At 50.2% G+C, this 19613-nt stretch overlaps 1 protein-coding gene across 8 annotated transcripts; it reads right to left on the bottom strand.

The window, feature by feature from the left end:
* Positions 1 to 1275: 1275 nt before the first annotated feature.
* On the bottom strand, positions 1276 to 17208 carry ABCD4 (ATP binding cassette subfamily D member 4). Of its 8 annotated transcripts, none has more exons than XM_055304392.1 (19): positions 17084 to 17208; positions 13821 to 13939; positions 13551 to 13678; positions 12269 to 12408; positions 10607 to 10723; positions 10125 to 10250; positions 9478 to 9528; positions 7971 to 8065; positions 7592 to 7713; positions 7393 to 7484; positions 7131 to 7220; positions 5184 to 5392; positions 4912 to 5003; positions 4351 to 4387; positions 3944 to 3993; positions 3049 to 3101; positions 2691 to 2767; positions 1945 to 2060; positions 1276 to 1770 (listed from the first exon to the last, which is right to left on the bottom strand). In XM_055304392.1, exons 1-19 carry the CDS (start codon positions 17119 to 17121, stop codon positions 1702 to 1704), a joined length of 1821 nt encoding a protein of 606 aa, XP_055160367.1. In that variant the 5' UTR covers positions 17122 to 17208; the 3' UTR covers positions 1276 to 1701. The 8 variants fall into 8 exon arrangements, 7 of the variants coding, with proteins under 7 accessions (XP_055160367.1, XP_055160372.1, XP_055160373.1 ...); XR_008661704.1 differs by having other exon boundaries at positions 1750 to 1770; positions 2691 to 2747; XM_055304395.1 differs by lacking the exons at positions 1276 to 1770; positions 1945 to 2060 and adding an exon at positions 2075 to 2185 and having other exon boundaries at positions 2691 to 2747.
* Between the last annotated feature and the right edge of the window lie 2405 nt (positions 17209 to 19613).

Genomic DNA, 19613 nt, shown 5'->3' with positions numbered 1-19613 from the left:
TAAAATCTTAAAAAGAAAAAAAGGCTTAGAGTAAGAAAGTTGTTTCCTTACAGTTCCCACTCTGGGTTTCTAACTTTTTTTTTTTTTTTTTTGGTTTCTAACTTTATTAAGAAAATTCTCGGGCAGCCCCGGTGGCGCAACGCTTTGGCGCCGCCTGCAGCCTGGGGTGTGATCCTGGAGGCCCAGGATCGAGTCCCATGTCGGGCTCCCTGCATGGAGCCTGCTTCTCCTTCTGCCTGTGTCTCTGCCTGCCTCCTCTCCCTCTGCCTGTGTCTCTGCCTCTCTCTCTCTCTCTCTGTGTCTATGAATAAATAAATAAAATCTTAAAAAAAAAAAAAAGAAAGAAAATTCTCACTTGGGTGCCAATGTCTGACTCCCCTATGACATCTCTTACCCTCCCTCTATGCAAACAGAACAAGACTCAGGCTCAGAGTCTTTGCAGGCACAGTATCAAACTGCAATTTCATGACATTATTTACATTCACTTTTTACAGTTACATTCTATTTATATCAAGTATAAATTTTTCCTTTAAAATCAGTTAGGTTAAAAAAAATAAAAATAAATAAAAATAAAATCAGTTAGGTTTGAAGACTGAGTTAATTTTAAAAATATTAAGTGGGCAGTCCGGGTGGCTCAGCGGTTTAGTGCTGCCTTCAGCCCAGGGCCTGATCCTTGAGACCCAGGATCAAGTCTCATGTCAGGCTCCCTGCATGGAGCCTGCTTCTCCCTCTGCCTGTGTCTCTCTCTCTGTGTCTCTCATGAATAAATAAATAAAATCTTAAAAATAATAATAATAATAAATATTAAGTAATTCACAGTATAAGAAATGAGAGATCTGACAAAAATCATGAATGTACTACTCTGACAACTCAACTCTGGGGAACACTATTCTAGAGTAAGGGCTTTGGGTTCAATCTTTTTCCATCTCAAGTCTTCATGCTTCCTGGATTTTGTCTGTTCCCTTTGGTTGTTGCTATTCCCTAACAAAGCTTATTTTTGAAAAATCTCTAACCTTATTTTAGCTGACTGAAGGGAAAAATTTATTTTTACCTTGGTTAGGACAAGAAAAACAGAAGGGCCTGGAGGTTAGTGACTCAGGTATAACTGGCAATAGGAAAGTGCAGGTATGGAATGGAATGAAAATCCAGGTGCAGAAGGTTCCAGTATAGTGGAGAGTGCTACTCCCTTCCCCCTAGGCTCCTAAACAAATGTCTGGGGATTCATTGTAAAAGGTCACCTTAAAGTGGAGAAGAAAAGGAAAGGGAGAAAACTGCAATCTTTAATAAATGTTTATCTTTTCTTCTTTAAAAAAAAGTTATAAAATTTAAATAGTTGATTAAAGGTAAAAATATATTGTTACAAAATTTAACAGATTTAAAAGATTTCTGGATCTCTTGACTTTAAGCCCAATATCCTCTCTCCATTTGATCCTACATTTGTCATAGATCCCACTTTCAGGTTTTTCTTTAGCAAGTGCAGGGAGCTCTGGCGGAGGTAGCAGGAGGTGCCCTGGCAGGACCAGGTGGCCATCCCCCCAGCTGTGCCCCCCCTATTGCCAGCACTCTCCAAACAGGGCATGTGAGGTGGGTCAGGGGTCTCCCGTGCCCTGCAGGCCCCTTTTCTCGCCCCTTGTCTCTCTGGGGGAGTGCCAATCTGCCCTGAGCTTGGCACCTCCCCAGCAGCCAGCCCCACACATGGCTTCACTCTACTTTGATTCTGCTCAGTTCCCATCTTCCTTCTCCGTAGAGTTTCAGAACCAAGGAGTGAAACTGCAAGAGACCAGCATGACACAGAGATCAGGCTGCCTTGGCCACAACAGGAGGCCATCCATCCCCTGCCCTCTCTGCCACCCATATCCCCTATCTGGAAGGGCCCTTGGCCCTGGTCAGGCCCCACCGTTGGGCTCTTCCTCCTCCTGAGACCACCTGTATGAGCTTGGGTACCTTCTCAAGGCTATGTCGATGTCCCACACTGATGAAAGTCATGCCCAGCTGCTGGCCAATGTGGTAGAGCTCACTCTCTACCTCCTCGGTCAGGGCACTGGTGGCTTCATCAAGCACTGAGGGAAGAATCCAGGGGGAAGAGATGGGGTTCTGCCTCTGGCCCACCTCTGCTCCTCCTCCAAATCACACTCACCTCTGGCTGGTACCCAGGGGGAGACGGAAAGCTGCTCTTAGGAGACCCCTGCCGTCGAAAGAGCACGGGCCAAATGAGCAGGGGGCTAGGCTTCACCCAGGAAGCCTTCTAGCGGCAGTAGGACAAAATCCCCCAGCTGCCTACAGTAAGCACAGTACTGCCTAGAACCGCTCACAGCAGGGATTCTCACCTCCCCCAAGGATGTCAGGCCCTGAAGAAGTTCACACCTGCCATTTCTCTGCCAGGCAGAACTGGGAGTGTTGCCCACTTATGAATGGCAGAGCCTGAGGCGCATAAAATCACAAGCTTTCAAGGCTGGCTCCAGCTGCTGCAATGGTGATGCTTATGGACTGGTGTGTAACACATCCAGAGCTGCTCTGAGAATGCCAACCTTGCTGCCGCATGGGCAGAGCCCTGCCATCCTCTCCTGCAGGGACAGAGATGTCCAGCCATGCACAGTGGTGCTCTCCTACCCATCTGAACGCCTCCCCAGTTATACATGAACACACACACGCGCCCTTGTGAGCACACAGTACCTGGCATGCACACTCACCTGCATACTTTGGCTGTAGGTAGAAAAGCCGGGCAAAGGAGAGCCTCTGCATCTCTCCTGGGGACAGAACATCATACCTGAGGAACGGGAGTAAGAGGACTGCTAGACGAGGCTATAGCTTGGCTTTTGTATAGAATGTGTCTAAGCAAGAAGAGGTTCTTGTGGCAGGGAGGCTGGCCCCAGGACAGATGGACATCACCCTCCTCTTTCAACCACTGTCTAGACCTGCTGCCCACATGAGATGAGGCCAAAACATTGCTCCTGAGGGCATGAACATGTCCCTGATGGAGCAGCAAATACCTGGAACCCACTGTCTTTCGGGAGAACTGGCTCTGGAGCACCCCGACTCCCTTCTTACCAGTTCCAATCGACTTGCTGGTCCAGACCCTCTGTCCTTGTCACCAAACTGGACTGTAACACACCCAAAAGGAATGCTGTCCGTGAGAGGGCCCATCCCTGCTTCCTGGCATCCCATCACACACATCTCTGAGACAGAGCTACACCCCTGTGGTGCACTAGCAATCCTCCTCAGGCAGAGAGGAATAGCCCATCAACTATATTGTTTACATTTGCTGGGGCATGATGACAAGGAAAAGCAGACTGACTTAGTTTTATTGTCATTTTAAAATTTGATTCGGGTTGGGGGGGGGAATCCCTGGGTGGCTCAGTGGTTTGGCGCCTGCCTTTGGCCCAGGGTGCAATCCTGGAGTCCCGGGATCAGGTCCCACGTCAGGCTCCTGGCATGGAGCCTGCTTCTCCCTCTGTCTGTGTCTCTGCCTCTCTCTCTCTCTCTGTCTCTATCATGAATAAATAAATTAAAAAAAAAAAAACTTAAAAAAATAATAATAAAATAAAATTCAATTCAGGGCAGCCCAGGTGGCTCAGCAGTTTAGCGCCACCTTCAGTCCAGGGTGTGATCCTGGAGACCCAGGATGGAGTCCCACATGGGGCTTCCTGCATGGAGCATGCTTCTCCCTCGGCCTGTGTCTCTGCCCCCCCCCCCCCAGGTGTGTCTCTCGTTAATAAATAAATAAAGTCTTTTAAAATAAAATAAAATTAGATTCAGAGAATGTACCCCCTTGTTGCCTGTAGCTGGCCAACTGCTGCCATCACCACTTTATACCCCCACTCCCACCGTCCAGGCTCATACTTCTAGTCTGGGGCCCAGGGCAGTATGCCAGCTCTGCTGGACCAGCACTCGCAGTCAGAGCTACCAGGTGAGCTTGGACCTCAGGGACCCTGCCCGTACTCACCAGGCCTGCCAACTCCAAAAACCTCAGGATCCTCTCATCATCAGTAGAACCTGCAAAACAGAGAAGCCTTCCTCAAGAAGTCATCTCCTTCTGGGTACCCAGAATAGATGGGGTACATAATGCAAGGGGGCAGGGGTGGGGGCGCCAGAATCAGGGCTAAGGCTCTGCAGTGACAGGGTCATAGCACTTAATACATAAGGGAACCCTTCCCTTCCTCCAATGGGTGTCTCTCCTCAAGGAGAGGAAGACAGAACAAGATGAGGTCAGGGACAGACCCCAAAATCATAAGCACTTGAAGGAGGAGAAGAAAACCGACCTCAAACTAGCGGCCTTGCTGGAGCCTCTGCCAAAAGGCAAAGCAGGGGCAATTTAGTTGGGAGGACATGCCCCAAGGAGGCCCAACTCACCTGAGTCCGGGTAGATCTCCTTCAGGGGATATATCACCTGATAAAACAAAACCACACAGGCCTAAGGTGAGGGCAGAGAGCTGGTGCTGTACACAGCCTAACCTCCCTCAGAAACAGCCCCAGGAACTGCCAGAGGCCAGGCTCCTCTCCCCCTGATGACGGTAAGGAACACCCTGGCCAAGGGTCCAGTGGGAGAGGCTGGGCCAGCAGACAGTGAGACAGGGTCACTGCAACCTTTGGATGTGAGGCTGCAGAGAAAGGGTCTGTGAGACTCCTAAGGACCTGGCCGCCAGAATTCAACCTTGGTGTTGAACAAACGTATGTGGTATTTGGTTTTGGCCTCCACAGGTTAACCCTGCCCCCAGGAGCTACTCTAACTACATGGCCCAATCCACGGATGTGAATAAAATGTTCTTAGAGCCAGGGAGTTCCTGGGCAGGGAGAGCTTTATTACCTCACCTTCAGCCTCATAACTCTCTAGAGCTGAGACCTGGGGCCCAGGGCAGTCATATTGCCAGAGGACTCAGTTACGGTAGAGGCAGGAGGGGACCCCAGGCTGACCTGCTCCCGCAGGGTCCCATCAGTGAAGAATGGTTTTTGTGGCAGGAACAGCACCCCATGGGGTCCAAAGTCCGTCAGCATCTGCACTGAGCCTGTAAAGCCCACAGAAACCTCTATTTTGAGATCTCCCAGAGAAAGGAAATGCCTCTCATTTCCTTTCCCCGACAAAAATGCCTGGATTTTTACAGATGCACATACACACACACGTACAAGCACACACATGCACGCCACCGGGCCACACCGGCTCAGAGGCAGGGAGGGCCGATTCTCACCCTGTGTGCTTGCCCAGAGGCCACCTAGAACCCTGAGCAAGGAGCTCTTGCCGGTGCCTGTGTTGCCCGTGATGAGCAGGCTCTGCCCCTCAGAGATCTTCAGGCTCAGATCCTTGATTAAGGGCTTGTGAGAGGAGGGGGCACAGACGGAGACCCGCTGGAGGAGAAAAGCTGTGTCTGCTGGCTCTGCGGCTGGCCACCCTGGGGCCCTGTGTTCAGAAGATGAGGGGAGTGTGGGGAAGATAAGTGGTGTCAGTGCTGCCAAGGGGCAGGGTCTTCTCCTTGGGGGCCTCACCTCTGGACAAGGGGTTGTTATGGGCTTAACTGTGTCTTCAAAACAGCAGGCAAGTCTCAACCCTAGTCCCTCAGAATGTAACTGCATGTGAAGATGAGGTATTTAAAGAAATGATTACATTCAAATGAGGCCATTAGGGTAGAGCTCTAATCCAATACAGCTGATGGCCTTTTAAGAGGAGGGAGAGACACCAGGGACGCTCGCGCACAGAGAAAAGGCCAGAAAAGGACATAGCGAGAAAACGGCCGTCTGCAAGCCAAGGAGAGAGGCCTCAGGAGAAACCAACCTAGCCAACACCCTGATCTTGGACTTCCAACCTCCAGAACTGTGACAAAATAAATATCTGTTGTATAAGCCATCCGGTCTGTGGTATTTTGCTGTGGCAGCCCAGGCACACTAACACAGAGGTAGGGCTGTGCGGTAGGCAGGGCTGTGCGAAGCTCCAACGTAACTGATCTTAATCACCTAGAGATCACAAATATTCTCCCTACTTCACAGATGAGGAAACCAAGTCTGGCAGCTAAGTAACTCACTCGGTGTCACGGAGCTGAAGCTGTCTAACTTAAACACTAGTGGGTTTGCACAGCGTGCGTGACCAGCAGGTATAGCAGGATGGGCGTGGTGGTTGTAAAAGGACCTGGAGTTCCTGGCTCTGCACAGATGCCCCTCTCCCCCAGAGAACAGAGCCTCTGGTCTCCTGTGGTCTCCTTACCATCTCCCCAGGCCCAGGCCCAGAGTGGCATAAAGCCTGAATTCTAAACAGGGACAACAGTTAAGGCTTTAGTCCTTAAGGAGAGAGCTGTGTGTAGTCCTGGACCTCAGACTGTTTCCATTTTCAAAAGCTTACTCTGTGGCCACTGTCCAAGCACTTTCCATGGACTATGGTATCTAATCCTCACAACCACCCTGAGAGGAAGGTTCCATTACTGTTCCTCTCGCAGAGATGAAGAAAGTGAGACACAGAACAGTTGGGTAATTAGCCCAAGAAAGCGAGGACATGGGCAACCCGGGTGGCTCAGTGGTTTAGTGTTGCCTTCAGCCCAGGGCATAATCCTGGAGTCCCAGGATCGAGTCCCATGTTGGGCTCCCTGCATGGAGGCTGCTTCTCCCTCTGCCTGTGTCTCTGCCTCTCTCTGTGTGTGTCTCTCATGAATAAATAAAATCTTTAAAAAAAAAAAAAAAAAAAGAAAAGCAAGGACATGAAACAAATCCTCAGTGCACAGAAAGGTCAGAAACATCAGAGTGCATGCAATGAGACATGGGTAAAGACACATGTGGGTGTGAGCCAGGCCTGGGAAGGAGAGAGCTGGCATACCCCAAGGCGAGGGGCAGGTGGCAGGGCTCAGTGGGAGATACCACTCAGATTTATTTTCTCATCTCGGGTCCAGGCAGGTGTGTGCACTGTGCTTCCAGCAGCTGGGGGAAAGTGTAAATGACCACAACAGGTGCCAGATGCTGGAACAGATGCTGGAACAGTACCACTGCCTATGAATACCTGTAAGGTGCCTGGCACTAGGCAGGTAGCCCTGGCATCTGCTCCACAAAACTCTGCTGCCCAGCTGGAAAGGGCACGGCTCCAAGGCAAACCCAAGCTGAGGGCACCCAGAGTTGCCTCCCCCACCACCGCACTGCCCTGCCAGCCTGGCACCCACCTGTCCATGTTCCACTCACTCTCATCCAGGATCTCGCCACCCCGTAACTTCAGGGACATGTCCAGCAGGGTCTCCTGGAGTTCCCCAATCCTAGGCAAAAAGTGAAAACCTGAGTTTTCAAGGGGGGGGGGGGGGGCAGGCAAACATGTTACTCCTTCTCACACCCACTAGCATATGGTTTCCCTCTTTCTTTGTTCATTCAGTTACTTCTCACGGCACATGCTTTCCTCAGGACCTGGAGAGGGGCCGGACACAGCCTTACCTGTGTGTGTAACCAGCCACATCTGAGAGTGTGCTGGAGAGGTCGATGAGCCGGGTGAAGCAGCTGATGAGGTAAATGCACACAAAGGCATTCTGCACAGGACAGTGAACAGTGAGCGCAGGCCCTGGCTCCAAGGCCCTGGGCGCCAGGCCAAACGGCAGAGGGGATGGCCTAAAGGGTCACCAGAAGGGATCCTCACCTTGCTGACCAGAGTGCTAAGCTCTGTGGGGCTCAGGTCTCCATAGACACCACTGAAAATAGGGATGGCGATCACAACGTAACTCAGGATGCTGCCCAGATAGTCAAACGTGTTGACCCCGACTGCAGAGGACAAAAACACCCAGGGTAAGAGACCCAGGGACCATCCTCATGCTCTGAGGGAAGAGGAAGCCAAGGAGGACCAAGCTATTCCCTGGATCCTCGTTCTCCCAAAGATGCTCATGGCAAAGGCAGTGGCTCTCTCTGCTTAATTCCTTCACCACAGCTAACAGTACTGCAGAGAGACAGCAGGGAGGTGTGCGAAGGGAAGTGGACTACCCCGCTCCTGTGGCTTCTGCCTCCCAGGGCCCTCTACCTACTGTACAGCCAGAGCTCCTTGGACATCAGCTCCCTCTGGGTCTGAAGGAGTCTCTGCAGCCTGCGATCTGTCCTTGTGTGCTCCACATGCCCAGCTCTGAAGAGAAAGGCTGGGATGTGGACAGGGCCTGGAAAGCCTTAGCCGGACTGGGGGACACTCCATCCCTCATTACACTCTCCTTTAGGGACCAAGCTCATGCAAATGGTCTTCATCTCAGACCCTTTCTGAAACTAGCATCCATTCACTGCTTCATTTACTCAGCAGTATTGTCTGGGGGAAGAACATGAACTCCAGATTGGGTAGACCTGGTTCAAATCCTGGCTCTGGCCAATTACTAGCTGGGTGATACTGAGAAGTTACTTAAGCCTCAGGGTCTCAGTGTCTTCTGTAAAATGAGGCTAGTAATACCCACAAAATAAGTTAGAGTGAGAATTTCTAGATAGAAAGGATCAGGCTGAAGAGGGGCCCTCAATAAATAGCACGTGTTATTAACAACTATACACGGAGCAGCTGCTATGTGGTAGGCTCTATGCCAGTTAGCCAGTGAGATTAACAGGTGGATAAAATAGTCCCTGCCCTTGATCTCCCAGTTTAGGTGGGCAGGCAGACGCACTGCATTCTTCACCTGCCATAGAAAGTGTTAGTGGGACAGAGAAGCCACGGAAGAAGCCATCCAGAGCTGGAAGAACCAACCTGCTTTCCCCAGAGCCCAGAACTTCGCCAGAGGCTGCAGAACCCCAAAGGCACTTAGCGCAGCCCCAGCTCTGTCATCACACAAACCCCACCTCACAGATTCCTGGTATCCTTGGCGCCCCCAAGTGGTAGCAGCTGCAAAATGCAGCAGACATACAAGCACAAAGGTCCCAGGGCTATTAGACCCAGGTGATCTAAGAACAGCTTCCAACTCCTTCAACACACACTTGTGGGGCCTGAGCTATTTTTCTGGGGCCAAACAATGATTCCAGAGGTCTCAAAGAAGGAAGGGCGCAGGGACCTGCCCTGACCTTGAGGGAAGGAATGAGATTTCACAATGCTGCTGTCAAGAGATCAGGTATTTGTTCTACTTGGACAGTGTTTGTGGGGAGCAGGTCTCCTGATCTCCTGAGACTTCCTTTCCCTCCTATCCTACAGAGACAAAAGATCGGTTTTTGAGACTCTGATCAGCCAACAGGCACTGGCAGAAAGCCATTTTACAGATGGAAAAACAGGCAGAGGCAATGCCTTATAGTCATCACCAAGACAGGAAGCATTCACTTGTTTCATTCTTGGAACAAATTTAGGCCCCATGCTGAGCCACTGGAACAACCAGCTTCAGAAGCAAATAACCTGGACCTAAGGATGAGGCAGAGACAGTGAGAGACATGGGGAGAGGGTCAGAGCCAAGTGTAAGGACCCTCAGCCCCTGGGTTCGGCAGTGGTGGGAGAGCCACACGATTCACCTTTCCTTTTCTGCCATCTCCACCATCAGCTCTGATGAGACCAAAGGAAACTCTCCCCACCTGACTCACCTGAAAAAAGCAGCAGATTCAGCATTCACCCGGATTTGCATGTGCTTGAACCTGGGCAGACCAAAGGGAAATGTGTGCTGACAACGGGCAGTATTGGCCCCTGAGGAAGCAGACCTCCAAAGAGGAACCTGGTTCCACCTTGAAACTGGCTGCCTCAGCCCAGCCCCTCCTTGAGCTGTCACAGGCTGGGAATCCCAGGGCCTGGGTGGGGTGGCAGGAGCTCTGCAGACAGGGCAACCCCTCACCTCCCTAGAGGACAGGTGCATTCCTGCCCGTGCCACCTCCTCCCAGGGCCCAACCTGAAGGAGGTCAAGAAGCACAGCAGAGGCTGGATCTATTGGCTGAGCCAAAACGGGGAGGTTGGAACAGAAACACAGAGAAGGCCAAGGGATGATGCTGGCCAACCAGACACAGGTCTCAGTGCTGCTCAGCTATAATCTCAGTAATGCCCCTCACAGTCCCCTCTGAGGGCAGTACTACCATCCCCATTTCAGAGATGGAAAAACTGAAGTTAGGGAGGTTCAAGACTCACCCAAGAGCACAAGGCTAGTAACTAGCACAGGCTGCAATTCAAAGAGGCTGTCTTACTCCGGATCCCATTCCTTAACCATTATGCTCAGCCCAGAAACCTCAAGCAAGAGACACACCTGAAATCCCCCTCCAGCTTCTCCTGCTGCACCAGCTTTGCCACGATGGGCCCCATCAACGTTTTGTTCACCAGGGTTCCCAGGATGAAATACCCGAAGATGCTCACAGGCCCGAGCCAGCCTGTGCTGGAAGGCAGAGAGAGGGAGGGTCGGGGGTGTCACATATTCCCGCAGGCCTCAGACCGGCTTCTTGCTCACTTTCAAGTAGCCCTCATCCAATTTCAGCCAGCAGTCCTGTGGGACCTCTACTCCTGTGTGGGGGCATCTGGTACCCAGTCTAGGCTGCCAGAGTACCAGGACCCCTGACACTGAAATGCTACATGTCCAAAGGGAGGGTAGGGGCCCGAGCACAGGACATAGGAAGCCTTCCTAGACTGCAGGTGGGAGGGAGGGAAGACCAGCCTCTTCTGGACCCTGACCTGGGGAGCGCGTTTGAGTGAGGGACCTGGGGGAAACAGCTGGCCAGGAAGGAGAAACTTCACCTTTGGAAACACTGGTAGGTGTAGTAGATGAGGGTGAAGGGGGAGATGATCAGCTTGCTGGCCATGCTGCTGAGCTGCCGGCAGAACCGTTCCACATCCTGGCTGATACGCTGGTCCCTGGAGCCAAGAACACAGAGTCTTCCAGCACTGTTAGCCACAATCCAGGGGGAAGATGGACCCAGAGACAAGCACTGGTTTTGCTAGAGGAACTAAGATCCTTTAAGGGCCTTTTTTTTTTTTGGTTTTATTTTTATTTATTTTTTATTTATTTATGATAGTCACAGAGAGAGAGAGAGAGAGAGAGGCAGAGACACAGGCAGAGGGAGAAGCAGGCTCCATGCACCAGGAGCCCGACGTGGGATTCGATCCCGGGTCTCCAGGATCGCGCCCTGGGCCAAAGGCAGGCGCCAAACCGCTGTGCCACCCAGGGATCCCCTTTAAGGGCCTTTAAATAGGGTTCTGAAGGGCAGCCCAGATGGCTCAGCAGTTTAGCACCGCCTTCAGCCCAGGGTGTGATCCTGGAGACCCGGGATCGAGTCTTGTGTCGGGCTCCCTGCACGAAGCCTGCTTCTCCCTCTGCCTGTCTCTGCCTCTCTCTGTGTCTCTCATGAATAAATAAATAAAATCTTAAAGAAAAAAATAAATAGGGTTCTGAAGAGTTGCTTCACAGGGTACCTCAGTTTACCCCTCAGGAATAGTAGCAAACAAAGGGCCAGTACTCAGGGGTCCTGAGCCGGTTCTGAGTCGCACCAGAGAAAGACCTGAGGGTAAATGAGCTGAGTTTCTGGATGAGCAGGAAAGTTAGCCCCTCTATCTGGCTCCTCCAATCTCTTCTGTGAGCCTGAGCCTGCCTCTATTTTAGCTATCTGGCTGCAGAAGCTTCATATGGGTTGAGTTATGGAGAAGCCTAGAAGAGAAAGATAAGAGGCAACAGGAATCACAAGAATCTCTGCTGCAAAGCTCAGCTTTGGCTGATGAAAGGTCACCCCAGGCAACAAAGTGCCTGGGGTTGGTGAGTGGAGAGGGAATGAGCATGAGGAAAGACCTCCTATGGCCCACTGCACCACCAGGGCCACACTGACTCCCATTTCCACTGAGACATGACCTTAGACAAGTTACTTGTATCCTCTGGGCCTTTTTCCTCGCCTGGAAAGTAACAAGTGCTCACATTGGAACACTTGCTACATGCCAGGCGCTGCATATATGTATTGCATGAATCTCCTTTGAGATATTCTTGAGATAGGAACTCTCCTCCCCAAAAAAAAAAAAAAAAAAAAAAAGGAACTCTCCTCCCCATTTTCCAGAAAGGGAACCTGAGGCTCAGGGACAGAATGAAGATCTGAATCGTACACTGTGTCCTAGGCAGCAATTACTTTTTACTGCTGAAAGTCCAAAAGCTGGTTTGCTAGCAAGGATGCTTTCTTCAGAGGTTAGGTTTGCCTGGTTTGGAAGCACAGGATATATAAAATGGACAAAAGGGAACCACTCCTAGTTCACAGTTCCCTATTCTCAGCCCTACAGCTGTTCCAGGGCCCCTCCACAGGCTCCCCTTGCCATAGGGTGCTGATTAATGTTTGCAGGTAACTGCAGAGGGACTCTCCGGGGTTAAGCCGGACCAAGAGGACCCCGCAGAGGGCAGGGGGACTGAAAGGGGGCGCCTACGGGTTATCGACGTCATCCCGCAGCACGTTGAGGGTGTAGTACACGCGGCCCTGGAAGTAGAGGTGGTGAAGGTGCTCGGTGAGGTCCTTTCTCCAGCTCACATACAGCAGGTTGCAGGTGAACTGGTCAAAGCTCTTCAGCTGTGCAGTGGGGGAAGCAAGAGGCAGTGAGGGAGAGCGAGAGATGGCTTACTGCAGGTCTCAGCAAGGAGCTCAGCGCTGGCAGAAAGCCTCTGCTGACCGGTCCCAGCCCACTCTGATTATTCTCCATCCACTCAGCACTTCTGCTGGCTTAAAGTGTCAAGTCAGGGGATTCTTTCCTCTTATGCTCATTCCTCCACCATGGGCTGAGGGGCTTGCGAAAGCTAAGGCCCTTTGGCCTCTTTATATTGTACTGTCTTATTCTAAGAGGAGGTGACCTTCTGGAAACTGGGGATGGCATCTTCTATGCCATTTATGTTCTTACTTTTCTGTTTCCCCAAACTTGGAACAGGGTTCTGTATGCGTGTTTAATGCCAGAAGACCCATCAAAAGCGCCCAAGGGTGATGAGGAGGGGCTTCCTGAAGGAAACAGGTAGTACAGGCAGACAGAACATTAGGCGTGAGTCCTAGCAGAGGCCCGACTCTCATGGTTCACCACTGATGGAGCACCTGCATGCTAAGCCCAAGGCAAGGCAAGGACAATAAGCTCAGCGTGGCAAGGAAACAATTACCTGGGTGTGAGGAGTGCTACAGCAGAGGTTAACTCAGTATTAGTTCCACAGAGAAGAGGGCAGAGTTTGGTGGAGGAAACATGGGAGAAAGTTGAGGAGGACTTGAAGGAGGTGACAATAGCAGAACCTTGAACAGTGAGCAGGCATTGCCCAAGTGAAGAGGGGTGGGGAAGGAGGAGGCTGTGAGGGAAAGCAGCAGGTGCAGAGGCTGGGAGGGGTGCCATGGCGCCAGGCTGAACCACGGCCTCAGCCCCACAGAGAAGCAATAGCCCCCTGGCTCACCCCAGTTTTCAAGTGCTCAGAGTTCCCTGAAGCAAGACTTCTGGGAATGGAAGGGACGAGATCATTTCTGCTGTATTCTGAATTAAACCAGAACCTCATGGCCTAGCCCTGGAAGCTTGAAACATCCAAGGAATTGGGACCAACAGCAAAATCAATGCCCTGTGCACAGTTCTGACCTCCAGTTCCCAGAAAAGGGAGGGAACATACTCCCATAGCTTGATTCCTGCTTCCTAGCATTCTGCTGACCCTAGGCTGGAGAAGAAGAGAAACACAGGGAGAAAACCTTACCATGGAGTTGAGAACGATGAGCATGACAGCCAGGAATGTCAGGGTTTTAAACCCATCCAAGTCTTTGTTTCCCAGGACCCCATAGTACTGACTGGGGATCAAGCCAACCTGGTATATCACCAGTTGTTCTGGGGTGGAGAGAGGGGCCAAAACTCAGTGATGAAAGGTCAGAAAGGCTTCCCCTTGAGTCCTTGCCTTATCAACTCCCCAGAGAGAAGGGACCCCAAACCAAGGCTGCCCTCCCCCTGGAGCCTGAGATCACTCACTCACCCAGTAGGGCCACAAACAACAGGGTCAGGAACATCAAGGCATTCTGTGATGACCAAGAGGGAAACAAAACCTTCTGTATCTGCAGGAACCGCTGGAGAAATTGCAGATCTAACCTGGGCCTGAAGAAGAGATGTAAGAGAAGTCGAGAGAAACCTAAGAGGGCAGTTAAGCCTTAAGGAGCAGTTACGAAGTTTATCAACATCGTTCTGGGGAGGGGTCCACGCCATGCAGGAAGAATGGCTTATATGAATGCTGAAGGTAGTAGGCTGGAAACAGACCAGGGAGAGAAAAGAACTTCTTTAAGCTGGTAAATGCTATAAAAGGTTATTTACCAAAAATTTACAGCAAAAAACAAAAAAAAACAAACAAACAAAAAAAACAGTTAATGAAGAAACTTTAGCCACATCCTCTTTATGGTCACAAACACAACAAGAAAGTCCATCAAGGATTTTAAGGTCCTGGCTAAATCAATAAAGGAAGAAAAATAAATGAAGCAAAAGAATTAAAAGCGAAAAGATTAAATTGTCTTTATTTGCAGATAATGTGATCATTTGTACAGCAAGCAGCAAATCAATAGACAAATGCTGGATATAAAACGAGCTCAGCTAGGAGCTGGGTGGCTCAGTCTGTTAAGCATCTGCCTTTGGCTCAGGTCATGATCCCAGGGTCCTAGGATTGAGCCCCACGTCAGGCTCCCCGCTGAGTAGGGAGCCTGCTTCTCCCTCTCCTTATGCCCCTCCTCCTTGCTTGTACCTCTCTCTAATAAATACATAAAATCTTAAAAAAAAAAAAAAGGAGTTCAACTAGATACATGGTTAACATACAAATATCAATAGTGTTCTATACCAACAATAACCAACTGGAAAATACAAAGAAAATAAGATGTCACTTACAAAAGAAATGCATTAAAACAACTATGAAACATCCAGGAATTAACTTTTAAAAATAACATATAAGGGATCCCTGGGTGGCGCAGCGGTTTGGCGCCTGCCTTTGGCCAGGGGCACGATCCTGGAGACCCGGGATCGGGTCCCAGGTCGGGCTCCCTGCATGGAGCCTGCTTCTCCCTCTGCCTGTGTCTCTGCTTCTCTGCCTCTCTCTGTGTGACTATCATGAATAAATAAATAAAGTCTTTAAAAAAATAAAAAAAATAAAAATAATGTAGAAGATATCTTTTTTTTTTTTTTTAAAGTAGGCCCCATGTCCAGCATGGAGCCCAGCATGGAGCTTGAACTCACAACCCTGAGATCAAGACCTGAGCTGAGAGCAATAGTCAGATGCTTAACCGACTGAGGCACCCAGGTGACCCACATATTTTTTTAGATTTTATTTTTAAGTAATCTCTATACCCAATGTGGGGTTCAAACTCACAATCCAGGGATCCCTGGGTGGCGCAGCGGTTTGGCGCCTGCCTTTGGCCCAGGGCGCGATCCTGGAGACCCAGGATCGAATCCCACATCGGGCTCCCGGTGCATGGAGCCTGCTTCTGCCTCTGCCTGTGTCTCTGCCTCTCTCTCTCTCTCTCATGTGTGACTATCATAAATAAATAAAAATTAAAAAACAAAAAAAACAAACTCACAATCCAAAGATCAAGAATTGCAGGCTCTACTGAGCCAGCCAAGTGCCCTAGTATAAAGACATCTTAGAAAAAAAATGAAAGCTCTATTATAGGATGTGAAAAGACTTAAATAGAGTTGGCATGACTTAACATTATAAAGATTTCATTTCAAACAAAAGTAGTCTATATAAATTTAATATAATACCAATCACAGGGCAGCCCAGGTGGCTCAACGGTTTAGCGCCACCTTCAGCCCAGGGTGTGATCCTGGGTGATCCAGGGATCCTCCCTGCATGGAGCCTGCTTCTCCCTCTGCCTGTGTCTCTGCCTCTCTGCCTCTCTCTCTCTCTCTGTCTCTCATGAATAAATAAATAAAATCTTAAAAAACAACAACAACAACCCAATCACAGCAGAACTTCTCTGAGGAACTTTATATGGAAATATATAAAGGCCCATAATAGCTAAGGACAACTGTGAAGAATAGGAAAGGAAAAGGAGACCCAAACCATCAGTTGTAAGATAATCAGAGGTGCCTGGGTGGCTCAGGTGGTTGGGCATCTGACTCTTGATTTCGGCTTAGGTCGTGATCTCAGGGTCGTCAGATCGAGCCTCATGTCAGCCTCTGCACTGAGTGTGAAGCCTGCTTAAGACTTTCTCTCCTCAGGACACCTGGATGGCTCACCAGTTGAGCGTCTGCCCTTGGCTCAGAGTGTGATCCTGGGGTCCTGGGATTGAGTCCTGCATCCGGCTCCTTGCATGGAGCCTGCTTCTCCCTCTGCCTGTGTCTCTGCCTCTCTCTCTCTCTGTGTCTCTCATGAATAAATAAAAAAAAAATCTTAAAAAATAAAAGATTCAAGGAAGGTATGTGCAGAGTGTAAAACCAACAAGAAATTAAAACCTAGAGCATGGGGGAATCCCTGGGTGGCTCAGCAGGTTTAGCACAGGCCTTTGGCCCAGGGCGTGATCCTGGAGTCCCGGGATAGAGTCCCACATCAGGCTCCCTGCATGGAGCCTGCTTCTCCCTCTGCCTATGTGTCTGCCTCTCTCTCTGTGTGTCTCTAATGAATAAGTAAATAAAATCTTCAAAAAAAAAAAAATAGTCACAGCAAAATAAAAATAAAAAGTCACAGCCTATGATCCTTCACAGGAATTCAAAACCTCTATGTACCTTTCAAGGTAAGAGACAGGCAACCTTACGTAAACTGGGCTATACAGTATTTTCAATACACCACTGGGTGTCTGAGTACGGGATTGAGAAAAAAGAACGGGGATCCCTGGGTGGCGCAGCGGTTTGGCGCCTGCCTTTGGCCCGGGGCGCGATCCTGGAGACTCGGGATCGAATCCCACGTCAGGCTCCCAGTGCATGGAGCCTGCTTCTCCCTCTGCCTGTGTCTCTGCCTCTCTCTCTCTCTCTCTCTCTGTGTGACTATCATAAATAAATAAAAAAGAAAAAGGAACGAAGGGAGGAAGATAATAAATTAAAACACAAAGAGGGGCCGTGCAGCGGACCGCAGTGTCAGGAACCGAGGAGGACCAACCCAATTCCGTGCACCGAGGCTCTGAGCGACAGGATCCCGCACCCCGAGCGCGGGAGGGCGCCGCGGATCGCCGGCGGGTCGGCGCCCCTTCCGGAGCTCCTCCTTCGCGGGGGCCGGGGCTCTTCAAGCCACCCAGCCCAGCTCGCCGCCCCAGCCGCCCTGCTCACCTGGCGCCAGCCCTGGCCGCGGGCCCCCGGGCCGCCATGAGCCGAGCTCCACCCTCGGCGCGGGCCCCGCTAGCCCGGAGTCGGCCCCGGGAAAAAAGTCCAAAGAGCACGCCTCCCGCCCAAGAGGGGCGGGGCCACGGCGACCACAGAGACGGGCGGATAGAGAGGACGGCGCCGGGAGACGCGGCCGCTCCCGGAAGCGACCCACGGAGGTCGAAAAGAGCCAAAGAGGGCGGAGCGTCACATTCTGTCGACGCGGCGCCTGCAGCGCCCCCTGCTGGATCGGGGAGGTTTCCTTTTTGACCAGAATAGCTGAGGAACGGGACTATTTGATTAAGTATTTTAGACTCGGAATTCTTTTGTGTGTGTGTGTGGTTCACTGATTCCTTTATTTATTTAGGAGGTAGGGGGAGGGACACGGGACAGAGGAAATTACCTACAGAGAAAGAGTTGGGGAGGGTCTGCAGGGGCTGGGCTAGAAAGCAGTAACCCTGATTCTACAGTTGAAAAGGAGTAGTGCGGGGATCCCTGGGTGGCGCAGCGGTTTGGCGCCTGCCTTTGGCCCAGGGCGCGATCCAGGAGACCCGGGATCGAATCCCATATCGAGCTTCCGGTGCATGGAGCCTGCTTCTCTCTCTCTGTGACTATCATAATAAATAAAGGAGTAGTGTACATTCGTTAAGTACCTGGTGGGGGAAAAAAATAAAAGTACCTGGTGGGAGTCTTGTAATAAAACCTACCTTATTAATAAGTACAGTGGAATACTACTTAGTACATTCATACATGTTTCTACCATCTTAACATTTTTATATATACAGTATATGATCGGTTTTTTTTTAAATTTTTTTTAATTTTTATTTATTTATGATAGTCCGAGAGAGAGAGAGAGAGAGAGGCAGAGACACAGGCAGAGGGAGAAGCAGGCTCCATGCACCGGGAGCCCGACGTGGGATTCGATCCCGGGTCTCCAGGATCGCGCCCTGGGCCAAAGGCAGGCGCCAAACCGCTGCGCCACCCAGGGACCCCATGATCGGTTTTTATAAATGTACAGCTTGAAAGAGAGATCCTTCTTGTAATAGGTACAGCATGAAACATAAAACCAGCATGGGCCAGCCACATTCCAACTGAAGACCCAGATTAAGCAAGGCCAACAGCCCAGCCCCCCGCCCCTGCTCAGCCCGGCAACCCGAACCCAACCCGAACCCGACCGTCCTGGCAAAGTAGAAGCCAGCGCCCCTCTGCACCTGTGGGGAATATAGATGTTTCGTATATTCTCCCGAAGAAGCCACAGTGATCTTTTATCTTTTTTTTAAGATTTTATTTATTTATTCATGAGAGACACAGAGAGAGGGGCAGAGACACAGGCAGAGGGAGAAGCAGGCTCCATGCTGGGAGCCCCATGTGGGACCTGATCCCCAGATCTGGGATCAGGCCCTGGGGCCAAAGGCAGGCACTAAACCGCTGGGCCACCCAGGCTGCCCACCAACTGGATTTAAGTATGATCTCAACAATGAAAATATACATGTAAATACCTGCAAAGGAAAAAGGAATAACAAAATGCCATATATATATCATTCATTAATATATTAGTTCATATTTGTAAATTATCTACTAGATAATTTTCAACTGTTTAATCCAGGAGTGGGGATAGTGGGAAACCCGACAGAACACTAAAAAATTTTGAATTCCTTAATAGCAAATATACTGTCAAATTTCTAATTTTTTAACAGTTAAAAAAAATCAGGATCCAAGGGTGCCTGAATGGTAGTCGGTTAAGCCTTGGACTTTTGGTTTCAGCTCAGGTCATGATCTCAGGGTACTGAGGCTCCATGCTCACCAGAGTCATCTTAAGATTCTTTTCCTCTGCCTCTCCCTCTCCCTTTGTCCTTCAGCATTGTGCTCTGGCACTCTCTCAAATAAGTAAAAGCTTGAAAAAAAAAATCAGGATCCAAATGAGGTCTACACATGGCAGTTGATTGAAGCATTTTTGGAGACTCTTTTATGCTATAGGTTCCTCCTCCACCACCTAAGGCCAACCTCCTAACTGGTTTCCCCACTTAAATTCTTTTTTTTTTTTTTTTTAATTTATGATAGTCACACAGAGAGAGAGAGACAGAGGCAGAGACATAGGCAGAGGGAGAAGCAGGCTCCATGCACCGGGAGCCGGACGTGGGATTCGATCCCGGGTCTCCAGGATCATGCCCTGGGCCAAAGGCAAGGGCCAAACCGCTGCGCCACCCAGGGATCCCCCCCACCCCTTAAATTCTTGTTCCTTCTCTAAACCAGTTCCTTCATAGCAGGAAGGAAATCTGCAAAAACAAAGGAGATCAACACCTCACTTAAACCTTTCAGTGCTTCAAAAGGCTCTAGGGCAAAAGAAAAAAAAAGTCTCTAGGGCCTTGGCCCCACCTACCACTCCAACTTCTTTAGGGGCCAGGAAACAATCCTGTTCCCCTCAACATTTCTGTTAATTTCTACTCTTCCTCTGGCCCCCAGCTTAATGTCTCTTCCCCAGAAGGTCCTCTCCTGA

The sequence above is a fragment of the Nyctereutes procyonoides genome, unplaced genomic scaffold (genome assembly GCF_905146905.1).
Source record: "Nyctereutes procyonoides isolate TBG_1078 unplaced genomic scaffold, NYPRO_anot_genome, whole genome shotgun sequence".
NCBI classification, from domain to species: Eukaryota; Metazoa; Chordata; class Mammalia; order Carnivora; family Canidae; genus Nyctereutes; species Nyctereutes procyonoides.
Note: the sequence above shows the minus strand (reverse complement) of the source record. Positions and strands in the feature narration are given on the sequence as shown.

Coding starts and splice junctions, on each gene's coding strand:
- ABCD4 (XM_055304392.1), bottom strand. CDS start 17,121: ATGGCGGCCCGGGGGCCCGCGGCCAGGGCTGGCGCCAG. Junction 2,768..3,048: donor CAGCAAGTCGATTGGAACTG/GTAAGAAGGGAG, acceptor CCCGTTCCTCAG/GTATGATGTTCTGTCCCCAG. Junction 1,771..1,944: donor ATCGACATAGCCTTGAGAAG/GTACCCAAGCTC, acceptor GGTCTCTTGCAG/TTTCACTCCTTGGTTCTGAA.